This window comes from Urocitellus parryii, chromosome 5 (genome assembly GCF_045843805.1).
Source record: "Urocitellus parryii isolate mUroPar1 chromosome 5, mUroPar1.hap1, whole genome shotgun sequence".
Taxonomy (NCBI): Eukaryota; Metazoa; Chordata; class Mammalia; order Rodentia; family Sciuridae; genus Urocitellus; species Urocitellus parryii.
In genome coordinates, this window is record NC_135535.1 from 116443257 (window position 1) to 116463359 (window position 20103).

At 48.6% G+C, this 20103-nt stretch overlaps 1 protein-coding gene across 1 annotated transcript in view; it reads left to right on the plus strand.

Annotated features, from left to right (window-relative positions):
- Window positions 1–14438: 14438 nt before the first annotated feature.
- Cacna2d4 (calcium voltage-gated channel auxiliary subunit alpha2delta 4) overlaps window positions 14439–20103 on the plus strand; it is a 108571-nt gene continuing 102906 nt past the window's right edge. The window contains exons 1-3 of the mRNA XM_026411069.2: window positions 14439–14614; window positions 17860–17941; window positions 19502–19618. Of these exons, the coding sequence (XP_026266854.1) occupies window positions 14439–14614; window positions 17860–17941; window positions 19502–19618 (375 nt within the window). The remainder of the gene's footprint in view (window positions 14615–17859; window positions 17942–19501; window positions 19619–20103) is intronic.

A 20103-nucleotide genomic window follows, 5' to 3' on the forward strand; every position in this document is an offset into this window, starting at 1 on the left:
TTGTATTCCTTCCTATTTCCAGGTATTCTCACAAAATGCATATTGATTGCTGTGCAAGAATTTGTTTCAATTTTAATGGAGGTAAAACACATACAGGTAAAGTATGCATAATCCTAAATGTATGTTTTAGTCAGCTTTTTTCACTGCTGTGACTAAATGACTCAACCAGAACAATTGTAAAAGAGGAAAGGTTTATTGAGGACTCATGGTTTCATGGTCTCAAAAGGCTGGTTCCAGGGGCTGGAGATGTGGCTCAGCGGTAGCGCGCTCACCTGGCATGCGTGCGGCCCGGGTTTGATCCCCAGCACCACATACCAACAAAGATGTTGTGTCCGCCGAGAACTGAAAAATAAATATTAAAAAAAATTCTCTCTCTCTCTCTCCTCTCTCTCTCTCTCTCTCTCTCTCTCTCTCTCTCTCTCTCTCTCTCTCTCTCTCTCCCCTCTAAAAAAAAAAAGGAAAAAAAAAAAAAAAAGAAAAAGGCTGGTTCCATTCCTCAGGACTCAAGGTGAAGTAGAGCATCATGGTAAAGGGTGTGGCAGAGGGAAGCAGCTCACATGATGATCAGAAAGTAGAGAAAGAGGTCCCCACTCACCAGATACAAATAGATACTCAAAGCCACGCCCCCAGTGCCCACCTGCCCCAGCCACACCCTACCAGCCTTCAGTTACCATTCAATCAATCCCCATCAGTGGATTAATTCACTGTTTGGGTTAAAACTCTCACAACCCAATCATTTCTCCTCTGATCCTTCTTACATTGTCTCCCACATGAGCTTCTGGGGCACAACTCACATCCAAACCATAACAGTATACAATTCAATGAATTGTATTAGTAGCTGGGTATGAATGTCGAGGTACCTGTGTGAACTCATCACTCAGATGAAGATATAGAATACCTCCAGCCTTCTGGTAGGTCCATTCTGATCCTTCCTGGTCAAAGCCAATCCCCAGATATCACTACTCCGATTCTTACCATCTTAGATAGATGGGACTTTCTTGAAGTTCACATAATAGAGTTACATAGTCTTCTCTTTCACTAATCATCATGTTATTTTTTTATTGCTGTGCAGTATTCAAAGTTTCATTAACTTTGAATTGTTGGATTTTTCCAAGTGTTTGACTTTTTTTTTTTTTTTTGGTTATAGATGGACACAATACCTTTATTTTGTTTATTCAGTTTTTTTAAAATGTGGTACTGGGGATTGAACCCAGTGCCTCACCCATGCTAGGAAAGCACTCTACCACTGAGCCACAACCCCAGCCCCCAGCTTTTGACTCTTGTAGGCAAAGATAACTGAGAACGGGAGCAGACCTCCGATCAGCAAGCTGTTTTTGTTAAGTAGCAGTGAAATGGCACATTTTCAGGGGAGAAAACGGCTACTGGTTACAAGAGGGGTCTGTTTTGTTTTTTTTTTTTTTTTTGAGGGGTGGGGTATCAGGGATTGAGCTCAGGGGCACTTGACCGCTGAGCCACATCCCCAGCCCTATTTTGTATTTTATTTAGAGACAGGGTCTCGCTGAGTTGCTTAGCACCTTGCTGTTGCTAAGGCTGGCTTTGAACTAGTGATCCTCCTGAGCTTCTGGGATTACAGGCGTGTGCCACCATGCTCAGTGGGGGCCGGTTTTTTAGGTCTCAAGGAGAATTAACAATAGCAGAATTTTTAGTGTGAGTTAACCATTAGAGACATAGGATGTGTTGGTTGCGCCGACAGGAAACTGGTTTGTGCAGGCTCAAAGTGTAAATCAGGGAAACAGTTGCAAGAGTTGGAAACCCATTGATACTGAGATGAAAGTCTAGAGCCCAAAGCTCACCATTTGCCTTCTTTCCCCCCCCCCCCCCCGGGGGTTGTTATTCCATATCCTTCAACTCTGATGAATGAAGTGTCGATGAACATGGTGACAATGAACATTTTCTGGTGCATGTTTGTGGTGGCCATGGAGCTTATCTCCATGGGGTATGTACAGGGGAAGCACCACGGGTCATAGAGAAGCAGACACTTCCCCTCCCTCTCATGCCTTCTTAGCGCCTTTTGACACTTCCTCCAGCAACATGCATAACCAAAGTGAGACACTGTCAGTCTTAGTTTTCAACCATTCTGCTGGTGGGAGTGTGGTTTCCTGTTAAGTTGTTTTTTTTTTGTTTTGTTTTGTTTTTAGTTTTCGGCGGACACAACATCTTTGTTTGTATGTGGTGCTGAGGATCGAACCCGGGCCATACGCATGCCAGGCAAGCGCGCTACCGCTTGAGCCACATCCCCAGCCCTCCTGTTAAGTCTTTAGCCTGCATTTCCCAGATAACTATGGTGCTGAGCACACAGCCTGTCCGTGTATATGTGGCTTATTTGTATCTGGTCTTCTGTGAGATGCTCAATCAAGTTTTTTGGCCCATTTTTATACTGGGCTCTTTGCTTTTCTATGTTGATTTGTCTTAGTTATTTTTGTGTTCTCCTATGAATCATCTATTGGATACAGGGAGAAATACTTCCTGTGTATTGTCGGCCTTTTCACTCTCTTAATGGTCTCTTCTGACACCATCCCAAGTGTTCTTCGTTTTAATGCAGTTATTTTTTCTCTTATTATTAGTAATTTTTGCATTTTAAGACATCATTGCCTAGCCTCAAGCATGCATTTCACAGTTATGTTAATGATATTGTGTTAGGAATCTGATTCTATTTTTTCCTTCACCAAATGCTGCACTGTTACTTTTCATCCTGGTTGCCATGCAGATATCTAGCCGGCCATTTCTCATCCCTGTGTAATACTCCACGCCGCATCGACCTGCTCCTCTCAGGACAGGCACACGAATTCCCTTCCTGGCCCTGCCCATCCCTACAGTGACTGTCCTTTTGCTACACTCTCACCTTGTCACCTTGTGTCACCCTGTGTTGCCCTGGGGATGGGAAAATGCACAATCCAACAAACTCGTGAACTTTATAAAACCTTTGTCCTCACATTGGATCACATCCCAATTGACGGTTTATACAGTCACCCACGGTTGCTAGCTCCCGGATGTGGCAGCTTTCACCCCTTCTTTTTGCTTTTCCTAGGTGTCTCTGATTCAAGACAGAACATTCTTGTATCTGCACAGGGAGCCAGGACCAGGGTCACCCGAGGAGACCTGGGGCCAAGGCCTAGGGATGCACCTACTCCCCAGGTAGGTGTATGGGAAAAGGCAACCCTTCCCCAGGACATTCATATTACTTTCAGTATTTTCAGAACACCTCACTTCTGACACCAGATGTGGGTGGTTTTCCATCATTTCTACTTTCGGAACACCAACAGAGAGCACGCTGCTATTTAATTATGATGCCGACTATCTGGAGTGACGCAGACCCAGTCCTACCGAGACTGCCCCACCTCAGATGCCAGTAATAAGCAGTGGACCCTCAGGTTACCCACACTTCCACACTCCTGTCTGACCTGGCTACAAATCAGAGATTCCTATGACCATTTCTTTGGGTTCCATAATTTTCCACGACACCTTCTGGAACTCAGGGAAACACATGTGCTATATGAGAAAGGACGTAGATGGACACTTAACACAGAGGTACATAGAGTGAAATTTGGGAGGGTCCCAAACTTAGGAGCTTTTGTCTGCATGGGATTGGGGCCCACCACCCTCCTGGGCACATGGATGTGTTCACTAACCTAGAAGCTCTTCGAACCTTTTTCTTCAGGAATTTTTATGGAAACTTCATCCCATGGGCACAATGGATCATGAACTCAATCACCAGCCCCTCCCTCTTCGCTCCCTGAGGATGGGGGATGGGGCTGGAAGTTTCAAGCTCCCACTCCTGGCTTGGTCTTCCTGTGACTTTCCAGGACTTCCCAACAATTGCCTTATTGCCACAGAAGATGCTCCCAGGGAATTCCAAGGCATCTGTGAGATCTGTGGCAGGACCTAAGGTCAGAGGCAACATCAGAACAAATGATGCTCTTAGAGGTGCATCTCTAGGAAATTCCCAGGGTTTTAGGAGCTCAGAACCAGAAGCTGGGGATGGACTCCAAATACATATTTCTTTTTTTTTAGATATAATTTTTTAAATATCTTTATTTTATTTACTTATTTTTATGTGGTGCTGAGGATCAGGGCCTCACACGTGCTAGGTCAGCGCTTTACCGCTGAGCCACAACCCCATCTCCCCAAATGTTTATTTCTTATTACAGTTTGTGAACAACCAGGTTTTATTTATTTAGTAAGCGCTGAGCTCTTATTCCATGCCAAGAACGGATCTAGGCACTGGAAATGCAGTGAACAAAGCAAGTACTCCAGCCCTGAGAAGAAGAACATGGACACTAAGCAAGAGGGACGAAATCTCCAGGTGCAGGGGAGCACACCTGTAATCCCAGCGGCTCAGGAGGCTGAGGCAGGAGGATCATGAGTTCAAAGCCAGCCTCAGCAAAAGTGAGACCCTAAGCAACTCAGTGAGGCCCTGTCTCTAAATAAAATACAAAATAGGGCTGGGGATGTGGCTCAGTGGTCGAGGGCCCCTGAGTTCATCCCCTGATACCAAAAAAAAAAAAAAAAAGAAAGAAAGAAAGAAAGAAAGAAAGAAAGAAAGAAAAAGAGGGACAAAATATATGGAAGCTAGAGAAGGAAATGCCAAGGAGGGGAATGAGCAGGGAGGGAAAGGAGGTGCTGAGCACAGATGGCAGGTTGGACAGGGTCCAGGGGAAGGTCTCCCTGGGAAGGGAACAAGTGAAAAAGAGCTGAAGGGGCTTCAGGAGGGGCCCTGTGAGTATGTGGGAAGGGCATTCCAGGCAGAGGAGGCTGCTGCTTTCCCTTCTTCTATCCTTGCATGGGCATCTCTGGCTCTGCAAAAAAAATCCCCAAATACACCCGCCCCCCGCCCCCCCCCCCCCCCCCCCGCCAACCCATTGACTGGAGATAGGCCTCCATGCACGTGCTACAGGCACCCCCCAACCCAGGGCATTCCACAACCACCCACCACTCCCCTTCCTCCATTCCATCAGACCTTGGGTTTTCAGGGGTCCTTGGCGTGACCACATTTATTTGGGGATGTAGGCCCCAGTCCCAGCCTGGAAGAGAGTCATAGTTGGTTTGAGCTAGTTACAACTGTCCCCATTCACATGCCTCGCCTCGCTTCCGTTAGGTGAGGTCATTGAGAAGTAAAAGGAAGTCCCTGGGAGGCTTCTGCAACAGATGCTTTCACAGATAAAATGAGAGAGCTATAGAAAAAATCAGTCTCTTCCTCATCAAGATGATATTATGTCCAGATGTAATGTCTGAAACATGGCAGCCATCCTGCGACCAGGAAGGGAGCTGGCTTGAGGATAGTCCAAAATACTGAGTATGTCTGGAAAGAAAAAGGGAGGGAACTTGAATCTTCAGTGACATCTTTTGCTGAATTAACTAACTCCAGGATCACCTACCTCTAGCTCTCTTATGAGATATTAAATTATTATTATTATTACCATTATTTGTACTGAGAACTTACCCCAATGTTGCATTTACCTCTGAGCTACATCCCCAGTCCTTTTTATTTTTTGAAACAGGGTCTCACGAAGCTGCTGAGGACCTCACCAAATTGCTGAGACTGGCTTCACTTTTGTGATCCTCCAGCCTCAGCCTCCCATCGTGCCCAGCTAAATTGTTCTTATTTTTAAATCAATTGAGTAGAGTTTTCTGTTACTTTCAGCCAGAGCCTGACCTCACATGCTCTATGTGTTTGGGAAATTCTTGGGATGGTTCCCCAGAGTCTACACTATTCTTAAGACTTGGTGGGCCCTGCAATGTACTTGGGCTTACTATCAGACTTAACCCACCTCTACAGGAGCACAGTTTTGTGAAGATCCAGAGAGGGAGCTGTTCCCTCTCTTGCCTCTTGGATAGGAGTGTCCCTGTGTCTGTCTTCTCAGTAGCCTGTAAGCTCCGTAGTGTCCTCTGCTGAGTCTGTATGACCCTGCGGGGTTCCAGGTACACAGTGGGCACCAAACAAAGGTTGGTGGAGTGTGGGCTGCCGAGAAACCAGAGAGGAAGGGGAGGAAGGGAAGTGAACGTGTCACAGAAGCTCAGTCCGTGTCCCCATGCCAATCGGATAACGAGGACATGGTTTTGAGAAAAAGGAAAAAGGTTTATTGCTTTGCTAGCAAAGGAGAAACACAGGGGACTCCTGTCCCAAAGCCTGTGATTCTGCCCATCAGCAGGAACAGGGGGCTTTTAATGAGGTGATTCAAAGGCTACATTCTCTGTTCTCTGTTGGAGTTGAAATTCACTTGTTAATTTGGGAGACAGTCCTCTCTGAGGTCTTCTGGTACCATCCCCAAAGTCTGGATTACTTGCTTCCTCGGGTGGCTGTATGCTCAAGGACAGATAAATCTGCTTAAATGAATAGGAAAGGCAATCCTGTTTCCCCTGAGATTAGGGAGGGGAGAGATTAGGGAGGAGCAGAGAGAGACGAAGAGAAAGAAACATGTCCACTTAAAAATGAGTTGCGGTGGCAGGACAGCAAGGGCTACATGAGGCATAAAGTGACCACAGTTAGAGATGGGAAAGAGGAGAGAATGAGGAGTGGCTTCCAGAGGGCGCTTTACAGAGAAGTGTGTGGAGTGTGGCTGCCTTGGGGCACCAATGGAGTCCCCATGAAGGAAGACAAGGAGATCTAAACAGAGGGGTGGAGGCTCAAGGGACCCAGAGGCCACTGGTCACAGACAGGTGACCAGAACAGATCCACAGTTATGAGCATGCCCATCTTGTTCCCTCCACACTCCCTGGAACAGGGCACATCTTAGGCACAACACAGGGGAAGCCCCTTCTCTCCCGGTTCCAGTGATATTTCAGGAAAAAAAAAAAAAAAAAAAGAGGGCTGGACTCAGCAGTCTCCAGAAGCCCCACTGCGCATGGTCATCAGAGGCTCCAACTCCCATTTGCTGCTTCTCCTTCTGCCACTGTGTTCCTGAGGCAAGCCAGGAGCCTCTTTAACCGTCCTCCAAGGTACAGCCAAGGGTTCTCTGAACGGGAACATTGAGCCCAACCAAGGCATGCCACAGGGCTGTTCCACTGGGGAGGGCAGGCCAGTGTACACAAGGTCACTTGAAGACAAGTACTATGACAAAATGTTGACTTCCTTTAATGCAAGTTTTTGGTGGGGAGATACCAGGGATTGAACTCAGGGGCACTCGACCCCGGAGCCACATCCTCGGCCCTATTTTTTATTTTATTTACTTAAAGACAGGGTCTCAGTGAGTTGCTTAGGGGCCTCGCTTTTGCTGAGGCTGTCTTTGAACTTGCGATCCTCCTGCCTTGGCCTCCTGAGATACTGGGATTACAGGCAATTTCTTTATTAGAAAACTTCTACAATATTCTGGAACATTTCCCCTTCTGGATGAAGCAGATGAACCCTTCCTAAGGGCCACAGGATTTCTTTCAACCTCTGTCTTACTGTTTTTAATACAAAGTTGCTTTAAGAAAAACCCAGACAGCATCCCTGGGCTCCCAGCTTGTCTTAATCTGTTGGCCCTGGATGATGCTAACCCTGGACGTTTCCCACAATCAGACAAGTGCCCATTTTGGCCTTTCAGGGATGCTGTCCTTGGGAAGCTCAGAACAGCAACTTCTGAGCAAGCAGCTGCCTGGCCCAGGCTTCCTTCACAGGACCAGGCTGGGTCTACAGGGAAACCACCTGCTCCTTGCCCTGGGCCAGCCCCTCTCCACCAGGAATCACCTCTGGTCCTACCCTCCGGCCTCTGTGGCCTGTCACCACCATGCTCAGCACCTGTTTCCAGAGCCTTGCTCTCACTGGCACACGCCCCAGCATTTTTTTTTCTTTCTTAAGTTGTAGTGGACACAATACCCTTTATTTGTTTGTTTGTTTTTTATGTCGTGCTGAGGATTGAGCGCTCTACCGCTGACCCACAACCCCAGCCCTGGGGCCCCAACATTTTGAACAACAGTGCGATTTTGAGAATCGCACTGCCAGGATGTTTAGTGATTCTAAGTTTAAGTTCATGCCATTTTTCCGGCCCAGGTAGTGGGGTGGCCTGCGGGATTTATTTCCACTGCATTCTTGTCCACCTGGCCAAGTACTCATTGCAACGTCCTGGATGTGCACTGTCACCTGCAGGGTGCCCCACCTCTTCAGGGCTCTGATCATTTGTGGCTACAGAAGTGTAAGTTCAAGAGAAGGTAGGGAGTGAAGGCGAGGCTGGAGGGACTCTGATTTTGAAGCGACACTCCTGGAATTCCTTCTCCTTCCCCCACTGCTGGGGTGCCCAGGGGTCTCTCCCAGAGGGCTTCCCAGGCCTCTCTGCTTTTCCTCCTCTGGGCCATCTGACCTCCATCTGGAATGGAAATACAGCAAGTGCGAGTGGCTTGGACTTTCCAGGGACGTGACCAAGGAGGTAGTTTCCAAGGAGCATGGACATAGTCACACCTTTCTGTATCGTATGCAGGGAGGACCCTGGAAACTCTGCCTGTCAGCCTGATGTGACAGGTGCCACCAAGGCCAGCAGATCTCAGCCTGTCCTTCATCCTTCCCTCTCCTTCGACAAGCTTTTTATGCTGTGTCACTGGGGCCCTTCTTGGCAGATGGCTTAACATGCACGGAATTTGCATCTACCTCTGTGTGTTGCATACCCATGTCTGAAGTGGCACCGTGTGGTGTGTGTGCATGGGTGTGCCCATGTATGTCTGTTGTGTGCACACGCTTACTGCCCGCTCCCAGTCACTAAGCCCACTCTGTTCCCTGAGGCTCAAACGTCCTGATTTTCATAGAGCCCTGGAGCTCACATCCACCACTCAGACCATCCTCTCAACCGTTTATTGTACATAGATGACAAGATTAAGAGATTAAAGGCCAAAGTCACACAGGTGGTTAGTATCACAGTGTGGACTAGCAATCAGGTCTTCCATGGCAACAAACCAAAAAGGCCATGCAAATCCTGGCTCCAGTAGGCCCCTGCGGTCTGCAAAAGAGTCATTGCCCTGGTCTCTGCCCTTTCTTGCATAACTTTGATTTTTCCTCTGAAAAGAAGGGATACCCTTTACCAGCTCCCTTTAAAGTGCCTTGAGAATAAAGGTTTGCCCATTAGTCTTTATAGGACAAGAACTTAAATGTGAATGATAATAGGGAATGCATTACTGCCAGACCCAGTGCTAAGAGCTTTGAGAGTGAGGTAGACATAGTTGGCAACATAATACCCGGCCGCAAGCAGTTAGGGTAAACCTGTTCCTGTCTTACCAGCCTACCTTGCAGCTCATGGTGACCATACAGCCCACTTCTGTCCAGTGGCTCAGAAACATACATATGCTGGTGCAGGGAGTGAGGCACGGCTCTTCTTCTACCTCTCACGGAGAATTTGAATGTAATGGTTAGAATAGCAGCATCCATTTTGTGATAATGAGGTGGCAAACATGAGGATGAAAGTCAGAACACAAAGGAAGGAAAGGTAGAAAGAAGGTCTGCGGGCATCCCAGAGCAGCTGAACCAAAGGAGCTGTGCTGGAACTGCCTATTCAGATTTCTTGCTTAGTTTTGACAAATCCCTATAAGTTAATTGGGTTTTCTGTTATTTGAAGCAGAATACATTGATGCCTAATGCCTAATGTTGAACCACCTCTGTTTTACAAGTAAGAAAAATGAGATGTCTTCAATGACAGAGTTAGGAAAGAACAGTGCTGGCTCCTGAAGCCAGAGCCCCCAAGTTCCCGTGTTTTCTATAGTTTGTGAAGCAAATAATAAATATGAATAAGACTTCAAGGAGAATTTATCCTAGTTAAAAGGCTAATTAATAACAGATGAATCTCATCTTCATATTATATTAAGCACAGTGGCCCTGGCTCTCAGTACTGCTGGTGACCTCTCTCTGGCCACCATCACTTGGATAGCCCTTCCTGAGAAGATCTGTGACTCACCAGAACCGAGCAAATGCAAACCTTCCTCAGATACAGGGCCACGTGCAGCAGGGCAGGGAGGTCAAGGCCACCTGTGGGGGACTCCGGCACACAAGCCCCTCCAACCTACAGATCAGGAAACCGAGGCCCAGCGAGGGCCGCACTCTGCCCAAAGGCACACTAGAATTAAGGGAGCTGAGCAGCTTCCCAAGGCAGGGCTCTGTCTTCCCCGTGCTACGACTCCAAGCCCACTGGGTCAGACTGGCCTTGGGACCTGGGCTTGGGGCCCAGCCTTCCCAGTCCTCACAGTGTCCCACAGTGGAGCTGTGGGTCTGTCTCTGATATGGACATTGTCACATTGCCACATGGCCTCCACTCCCTGTCTGCACAGGCCCACCCATTGCAGGTCAGGACCTGGAGTTGGGACAGGGCTCACTTGTGGGTCAAATAGGGAGCTACTGGTTGGTGGCCAGCACCCCTTGGCATCTCTGGTCTTCCCCCTCAAAGCCTGCTCCTGAAAGCCTCTTCAGGAGTTCTCCCTGCGCTACTGCTGGGCTAGGAAGTGGAGGGCATGCAGAGAGCTGTGGAAATTCACCAGCTCCTTTGCACCTCCAGGTCCTCCCCTATAACCTACATCCCCTCAGCATCCCCCTCTTTGTGTGGCTTCTGGCCTCAGTCTTTCCTCTGATATTCCTTCCCATGAGCGCATGCGCGCCCCTCTTGCTCTGAGGGGTGACTTCCGTGTATTTATAGATCCGGCAGGTCCCCCGGGAAGCCTCTCCTAGGCAGACAGTCTGTGCGTGCAGCTGCTGCCTGCCTGGCCCACCTCAAATTAACCCCCTGCCCTCTGCTCCCAGGACTTACATGTGCCCCAGACTCTCCAGGCAGAAGGAGGCTTATGTCCCACCGCCCGCTGCACTGCAGCCCCCTGCACCTGCAAATCTAGGTTGATGCCAGGCTGATGTGCTTGTTTATCACCTGAACCCAGGCTGTGATCTTTGTGATCGGTTGGGAGGCACGCGCGCTGGAGGCCCATGTTCAAGCTAGACCGCAGTGTTTTGCTTAATGGCCTTATTTGCTCCTGCTTCCTCCTTTGTTAATAGTAAAAATTGGCTGAGTCATGATTTAAAGGCTTTAGGAATCTGAAAATGTGCTTTCCCTTTCAAAGCTGTGCTAGAATACAGACAGAGCTAGGGTTTTGTTGTGATCAATGTTTGAAAAATGGGAAGCAGGCTTTGGAAGACAAAGCAGGGGTCCGGACTGGGCAGCTGTACCTCCACCCCCACTTCCTGCTTCTTTTTAAAAGTTGGGGTAAAATGCATACAGCACAAAATACATATAATGTAAGATTTATGTGTATAGTTCAGTAGTATTTTGCAGGGAGAGGGGGACCGGACCCACAGGAACTTAACCACTGAGCCACATCCCCAGCCCTTTTTGTTTTTTATTTAGAGACAGGGGCTCACTAAGTTGCTTAACATCTAGCTAAGTTGCAGAGGCTGGCCTTGAACTTGCGATCCTCCTGACTCAGCCTCCTGAGTCACTAGGATTTAGTAAATAGTAAATAGTCGTTCTATTAAACTCCTAACAAGTACCCTATCCAAGTTTGCCATCTCTTCTTGCAGTGACTCAACCATGGTTTTGTCTCTATCAAAACTCAAGTTGAGGCCAGATTGGGAGGTAGAGCCTGTGGGAGGTACTTGGGTCAGGGAAATGGGTTCTGCCAGTTCTCAGGTGGGAGATCTCACTCTTACAGGACTGGATTACCTAAGAGTAGGTTGTTAGAAGAAAAAGTTATCCCTTATGTTTAGTATGCCCCCACTTGGGCATGTGCCAGTGTGCCCAGCCTGATTTCACTTATTATATGAGATTGAGTAGTCAGAATCATAGAGACAGAAAGTAGAATGATGTGCCAGGTATGGTGGCACACTCCTGTAATCCCAGTGGCTCAGGAGGCTGAGGCAGGAGGATGGTGAGTTCAAAGCCAGCCTCAGTGACTTAGTGAGGCCTCAAGCAACTCAGTGAGATCCTGTCTATAAATAAAATATTGGAAAAGGCTGGGGATATGGCTCAGTGGTTAAATGGCCCTGGGTTCAATCCCTGGTACCCCCCCCCACAAAAAAAACCCCACAAAATAGTATGTGATTTGGTGATTTTCAGGGGCTAGCAGGGTATGGGGAGCTCTTGTTTAGGGGTATAGTGTTGCAGTTCCATATGGAGCAGGTCAAAATTCATATACAGATCAGTAGTGAGAATAGCCTGCAAAGTCCCTGAACTCCAGCATGGGCAACAGAGAAAGACTCTGTCTCTTAAAAAAAAAAAAAAAAAAAAGATATAGCTGCGCCTGGTGGTGTACATTTGTGATCCAAAAATCTTGGGAGGTTGAGGAAAGAGGATGCAAGTTCAAGGCCAGCCTCAGAAACTTATTAAGGCCCTAAGCAACTGAATGAGACAATGTCTCAAAACCATAAAAAGGGCTGGGATGTAGCTCAGTGGTAAATTGCCTCTGGGTTCAATCCCTAGTACCAGACACACACACACACACACACACACACACACACACTATGTATAAATGCAGACACATAGTTTCAGTTCTATAAGATGAAAGAGTTTGGAAATGGATGGTGGTAATTGTTGCACACTAATGTGAATGTGTTTAATAATACTGCGCTACACCCTTATAATGATTAATAATTACAAATTTTGTTATATAATTTTGCCATAATAAATAAATTGAAAGGGTGAAAATTTATTTATAATTTAAAAAATCATTCCCAATTACAAATTTTGAGAAGCTGAAGAAGTCCCCCAAACTCAAAGCCTAGAAACAGTACATATTCTTTTATCTACAAACCGCCCAACACACCTCTGTAGTATTTATACTAAATGTGTATGATTTGTAGTCCTGAGACATGTTAATGTTATACAACATTAATCTGAAATGAAGGCGTTCATAGGAACAATTCAAATGCATTTTTAAAATCACTGCCACATTGTATTGAGCCACATAACTGTGTAACCAGATTCCTCTGATACTACAACATTGACTTATTGATGAATATGTGTAGGAGTTTTGTCACTAGAACACTTGCTTCTTCAAGCATTTTACTGCGTTGGTGGCAATTTTGCGTACCATTTTGCTGGAACCACCAGATTTCCTCAAGAAAGACAAATCAATCACTCTAAGAAGAAGCTGCAGTCCAGCACATGGGATGCATAGTGTGTGGCTTCACTTCACACTGTACCACCACCAATTTCACAAACATGAAAATGTTGATCAATTCTATTTTACATAATTGCCATCAGAAAAGAAACCAGTGTATGGTGTGATTGCAATTATATCCATCAATCTCAACCTTTTTCCTAATGGGAGAGAATTCTTGTTTTGGTCAGGCCTATATGAGAACCAGATCCTTTGGATGAGTTTCTGCAGACTAGCTTCTGCTCTGGGCCTGGAGCCTTATTTTCCCCTGACCTACCACATATAGCCAGCACTAGGCGCTGTAGAACATATTTACATCACAATACAATTTGACCTGGGGGTGGGGGCATGGTCCTGGGTGATTGCAGATGACTTGTCTATCCAAGGAAGTGACTGTGAGTGACCGAACTACATTCCACTAAGCCCAAATTAAGTGTTTCCTCAACTCAACTTTCACTGAGCTGGATAGTGCAAATGCCCACGGTCATTCAAACAAACATAACCCAACTAAAGGAAAGTCGAAGAAGTCAGCCAGCAGAGATAGGGGACTTCACTCATGGTGATTAAACGATCTGACTTTTGTAAATTTTACAAAAACACTTGACTGTAGGAACTCCCTGGAAAGGGAGGGGTCCATGCAAGAGGGAGGACCTAAAACATTATCAACTTCACAGTAAATCTGTCGCTTTCCCAGAGCCATGAGCAAGTAAGGTGTGGGACGTGGGGGCCCAGAGATTACCTTATATGTGACCTAGCCCAAAGGCAGCAGGCTTGGAAACATGAGCCGACCCCTATCTCAGGCTCCCAGAGCCTCCGGAGGCCCAGCCAAGCAGGGCTGATGCTTCTGTCCCCCTAGGATTGCTCTGAAGTCAAAGAGAAGGTTTGCCACAGTCTTGGCCAATCAGACCAGTGTACAAACCCAGCTGCCCTTCCTTTGTCCCCTAGCTGGGTTCACAGCATCCTGGTCCTCTTGGGTCCAAAGCTCTTCTGTTGGTACAGGTCTGCCTCTTTAAAGCAGAAGGATATGCTGCAGCCCCTAATGGAATGAGCTGAGATCAGGGTAATCCTGCTGAGGTCACTGCCCACACCTTCTGCTCACCCCCCTCTCTGCTGTCAGACAGGGATTAGAGGAGAGGCCAGAGGATTAGAGAGGCCCATTTTGTCACAACCTCTCCAGGAGGCCTGCTGTCAGGTGTGCTCCTCTGTAGTCGTGGGCAGCCCTCCCCTACCAGGATCCAGCTGAGAGGCTGAACCCTGGAGGCTTGCAGGGTCCTGCAGTCCCAAGGCTCTGGACCTCCCAGGGACCTGGGAGGCAGGCCAGAGAGCTGATGGGCTGGGGCTGCTCTTTCCTCTCCCCCTATCAGGACCCCAGCAGGATCACCATGCCGGGGCTACACAGGTTCTACCCCAACCCTGGCTCCACACACAACTGGGCCCCCGGCCATCAGCAGCCAGGAGCCTGGGCCTTCCTGCAGAAGACCACAGTCATCCTGTGGCTGCTGCTGTCCAGCACTTCTCTGGCCCCCACATGGGGTCAGACCAAGATTCCTCTGGAAACGTAAGCATGAAGTTCAGCCTCACCCCAGAAACTCCTTCTGCTTCCCTTCCTTCCCACAGCACCCCTCCATCCTCTGCTCCCTTCCCTCTCCACTCTCCTGGGGGCTGCTCCTGCCCACTGTCTTGCTCTCAAGGCCTTTTCTTCCCTGCCCGCCTCTCCCCCCCAAATCTCTGCTGGTTTGGGAGTCCCCAGATGGCTTTGTGTAGAACTGATCTTCTGGCTCTGACCTCGTTAGCACGGCAAGTCGCAGGTCCAGCCCCTGCAGGGCCGGTGCCCTTACCAGGATGGCCGCCTGGCGAGGCTGCCCGGAGGGGTGCTGTGTAGACCCTTAAAGAGACGGTCATGGCTGCCCAGGGGATTTGTTGGGAAACTTGTAATGTGACATCCTGAAAGGGGAAGGCAGTTCTAAACCGACAGAATGGCTCATGCGAACAGAAGGTGGCGTGTTCAGGATCAGGCCTCCCTCACAGATCTTTCTATGCTAGACATTCTCCTTGAGAGAGCCCCTCTGCCTTCAGAATGTCAATTTCTGTTCGTGTGCTGACTCACACTCCTGTCTCTGTGGCCTCATTCTTCCCTTTCTATGACTTTCTGCCTCCTTCCAGGCCTTGATTCTATATCCCACCATTAAGACCAGCTCCAGGTAAGACTCTAGTGTCAGCCATTCACACCTTGGTATAAATTACTGTGTGATATCCCTGGAGTGTTTATTTTTCAGTCCTAGGAATTCCCATTACCTGTGGGGAGTAGAGCATTCTAGATTAAACGTGTTGACTGCCCAGTCCACATCTAAGTCCAGCCACCTGAGCCCAGCATGACAGCCAGGCTATCAGTACATCCAGTTACCAAATACATGCCTGAACAGAGGTGGGGATAGGGGAGCCCAAACAATGCAGAGTTTGTACTTGATCTTGAGTAGCAGTGGATTTGGTTTCCCTCAAGTGGTATGGTATCCCCTTCCTTGTTCTCGGCCCAGCACTGTGCTAGGTGCTTCACCCATGACTCCTGTAATCCCTTCCGCAATTCAGAGAGATGAGTGATATAATTTCTAGTTTGCTTTTGAGGGTACAGAGGCTCAGAGAGGTTAGATACTCTTGTAAGTTTGCAAGTCCAGTAAATGCAAATGCCAGAATTTGAACTCAGCCTGGGTTTGCTTTTTACCATGACACCCACTGCCGGGCTCTACAACGGTGCAGTGCGTGTTGCTGAGGAAGATGTTAATACTTTGATGTTGCTGGGGGAGCTGTTAATACTTTGCATCCCCAGAATGCACACCAATTAATAGTAGAAGGCAAACTCCAGGAACGGGCTGAGGGCCAAGTCCAGATGGCCGGAATCCAGTTCTCTGCAGAGGAGAACCCAAGGGCAGGCGGTCTAGGTAGGAAACTCAAGAGCAGGCTGAGATCGCAGCCTGCAAACATCCCCCTCCCAGCCTTCTCCCTACCCTCCTCCCCCTGTGTCTTCCCTCTCTCTCCTACTGAGTTCTTCTTTTCAGTCTTTCCCACCCCAAAGACCCTTCACCCTGCTCATGTCAAGCTCCACTCAGCCTCCAGTCTTCACCGCCCACCCTCCCAGATCTAAGTTTTGTCAGGACCCCGTTGCTTCAGATGCTACCCACTTTTATTGAACCCCAAAGTCCCAACTTCCATATTGTCACACTCTCCTGGTTTCCTGGGGGCTTCTGAGTTACTTGTTGTCTTCTTAAAGTGCCCCTTTCCTTCTGCATGCCCCTGAAATTGTTGGCACTCCCCAACATTTGGCATCTTTCATGGATCTTCTTATGCTATACATTCTCCTTGCAAAAACTCCTCTACCCTCAGAATGCAATTTCTGCTCATGTACTGACTGGCTCACAATCCTGTCTCTGTGCAACTCACATTTCCAATGCCTGTGTACATCTCTTTCTGACATCACGTGAGGTTTTAAACCTCAAGTTCATGTCTTTCAATATACAATGGGATTGGTGCTGTCTGGAGTTGGGCAGTGCACGATTTACCCAATGGCACTCCACAGCCCTGTAACCCAAGTCACACCATCCGCCTTCCCAACATGCTCCTGATCTTCCTGATGTTTTTAATTTTATTTGGTGATACCACTATGAGCTCAACAATCCAAGCTGGAAACTTGGAATCACTTTTTATTCTTCCAAGCTCTTCTGTACTCTCTACCTAGAATCCTCTTCCAAATCTCTTTGCCAGGCTAAGCTCTACCAAAGCTCATAACGCTGACCTCAGATGCCCCCGCCCCCAGGAAATCTTCCCTTACCATCACTGCCACTCCCCCAGCTCCATGGGACCCCCTTCAAATTTGTATTATGCTATCTTTATGGGAAGGGCTGTCTCCTAAGTGAAGGTTTTGCACTGTGGTATGACCCTAGGCTGTGCACATAATAAGACCTCGATCAATTTTGGTTGAGTCTCTGATTAAATGCTGATCTTGAAATAATCACACAGACCAATCACATTTGCTCCACCTGGAGAACCTCAGGACCCCTGGACCTTCCCAGATATCAGGATCCCAGTGTACTTCTGAAGAGTGGAGAAGAGGTCAGGGTCTCCTCACTGGCAGCTACCCAAGACCTAGGTGTGGCCTCCTTTCTCCCTTCCAGCCTGTCCTGCCCTGGGCCTCAGGGAAGCCACTCGGAGCCTTTCCCCCCAGCCCCTCTCCTCAGGCTGTCTTTGAGGAAGGCTCAGTGGTCCCCAGTGACCTTGAGTAAGTAAACACAAGTATAAATGGCTCATGGAGACACGCAGCCGTGCCCAGGAAGTTCTAGTTTTGTTCTTGGGGTCTTCCCCACCCTGCCTGAACCTGTGCATCACCTCTTCCCTTCCTCTCCTCCCCTTTTTCTACTCAAAAAACAAAAAAACAAAAAAAAACAGGCCTTGTGTGTACGCAAGGCCTTGGGGTCAAACTCACTGGTCCTGTGATCTTCAGGAGAACCAGCCAAGGAGCGGGGGTCACTGAACCCTGGTGCAGCTGCTGGGCCCTGGTGGGTTCTCCAGTCTTCTGCCGCAGCTTCAGGGCCAGGAAGAGGGTCAAGAGCTCTCTCTGTGTGTGTTTCTGAGTGTGTGTGAGTGTGTGTGTGTGTGTGTGTGTGTATATGCTCATACCTGTGTGTGGATTTCTGTGTGTATCATGTGTATTTCTGTATGCTGGTGTCCTGTGTGTGTCCGTGTGAGACACTTGCTTTGCACATGCATGTACTTGGAGGCCTGCGTACACACACTGACTTTCATCCCTGGCAGAGTGAAGCTGTGGGCAGAAACCTTTGGCCGGGGCCTCTACGACACCGTGACCCGATACTCCGGCTCCCTCTTGCTGCAGAAGGTCAGTAACTGATCATGGGGTGGTCAAGGTCAGAGGGCAGTCCATCAGGTCGCCTCCCTGGTAGAGAAGCTGAGTCCTCAAATGTCAGTACTTTGAAGGGTCTTGGAGATCATCTCGTCCAAATTCCTCATTTTCAGATAAGGAAACCAAGGCCCAGGGAGGTGAATAATTTGCTCAACTCCAGAGTCAGTCAACGGGGACAGTATGGTGGCATGGTCAGTCAGCTCCTTGGGAAGCTGATGTTAACATGGAACGAAACCCGCAAGAGCCTCATTGCGTGGGCAGAAAGGCTGCTCAAAACGAAGGGGAGCAGTTTGTGGGCAGACTTGGGTGCAGGTCTGACACATGATAGAGGGAGGCAGGCAGGAGGAGGGGGCAGCGGAGCCTCAGAGGGCAGTGCAAGGGCCCTAGGTAGAAGCCGGTGGGCAGGAAGAGTGGTCCTGACCTCCTGCCCTCAGTCCCACAGCCATGTCCAGGAGCTGGAGTGCCAACGTGGTGCCCTAGCAGTGGTCTGAGCCCACAGGCAGAAAGCCCTCTTGGAGGAGACAGGGCTGCAGCACCTCCATCTTTTATCTGATCAGTTCTTTTTGTGCAGATGTATGGCTAGCCTGTCCTTGTGCCAGATAATAAGAAACTTCATTTTTCTCTAGGAGTTAAAACTCCCAGAGCAGTTTTAATAATAGCTCACCTTCTCTATCATTTCCATGCAGTCAGAGCTTTATGTTCACAATGGATTTCTCCCCACAGTTCCGTGAGGCATCTTCACATCTCATAAGTGATGCCGAATCGCAGCTTCCATGCCTGCCCGTGACCACACTGCAGTCCTCTCTCTCTTATCTCCCCTTCCCTACAGTACTTGGACCCCCCACCACTTGCCACCCCCACAATGACAGCTAAGACCCCAGCTTCCCCTCATAATACCTATGTGGCAAACACCAACTCACTTGATTTTCTCATTTGCACCCTCCAGCCCCAGGTGAGGAAGACAGAGCAGTAATTGTGTGACAGTTTTAGGTAAAAACATTTTTTAGAGACTCCACGTTCTAGAGCATTCTCTAAGGCATGGAAACATCAGTCTTACAGGCGAGGAAACTGAGTGACTTGCCTAAAGTCACAGGGCCAACAGACTGCAGAGCTAGTTAAACAGGCATTCATGATATACTCAGTGGGAAATGGTCTCTCCTAGGCCCAGAAAGTGAATTTGAACCCAGTTCTCCAGGCTCTCCTGGGCTCACTGACAGTTTGTCAGGCAGTGGTCCTCAATGCCCATTCCAGTGGGCATGGAATTCTGGGAGCCTTGGTCCCATCCAGGCTGCCCTGCTCGATGGTTGTTGACCTTGGTCAAGTTCATTGACAGAGGGCATTTGAAAAGAGGCAGCTAGTATTATTATTGGTGCTATTATGCAAAGAAGAGAGGGCCTGACCTTCCCTCCAGCTGAGTGAACCAGGCTTTTCGTGTGTGAACACACTTGCCTAGAGGGTGGAGGCCACATGTGGTCAGGCACAAGCCTCCTGGTACAGAACAAAGTGTGCCCATTGCTCGCACTTTGCCCTGAACAGAAATACAAGGATGTGGAGTCCAGTCTGCAGATCGAGGAGGTGGATGGCCTGGAGCTGGTGAGGAAGTTCTCGGAGGACATGAAGAACATGCTACGCAGGAAGGTCGAAGCTGTCAAGGTTGGCCAGCCCACCTCCCTGCCCCACTTCTTCTCTCTGTGTTCTCAGGGCTTCCCAGAGGATGTGGCTGGTCTTATCAGCCCTTTCAGAGACCACACTGGTTTGGGATGGTCTGATTCCTGCACAGGGGAGTGTGGGCCTGTGCCTCTCAAGCCCTGCTGTATCTATTGGTTCACACCAACCAGGATTCCTTCAGCAGACACTTCATGCCCGGGTTGGAGACATTCTATTCCTACCTGGCCCAGCTAAGCTGGGTGGCATTCTGGTGACAAAGTCTCCTTAGCCCAGGGCCCATCAGTATGAGTACCTCTGCTTCCCAGATCACTTGGGGACCATGAAAGTGGTTCCTCATGGCCAAAGGAATGAGAGGAAGGGAAAGGAGAGGAGAGGAGGAAAGCCAGGGTGCTTGGCTTCGGGTAGCAGCTAGGAGTGGAATTGTTGGGGCACACGGTGATCCTATGGTTAACCTACTAGGGACCCGTGAC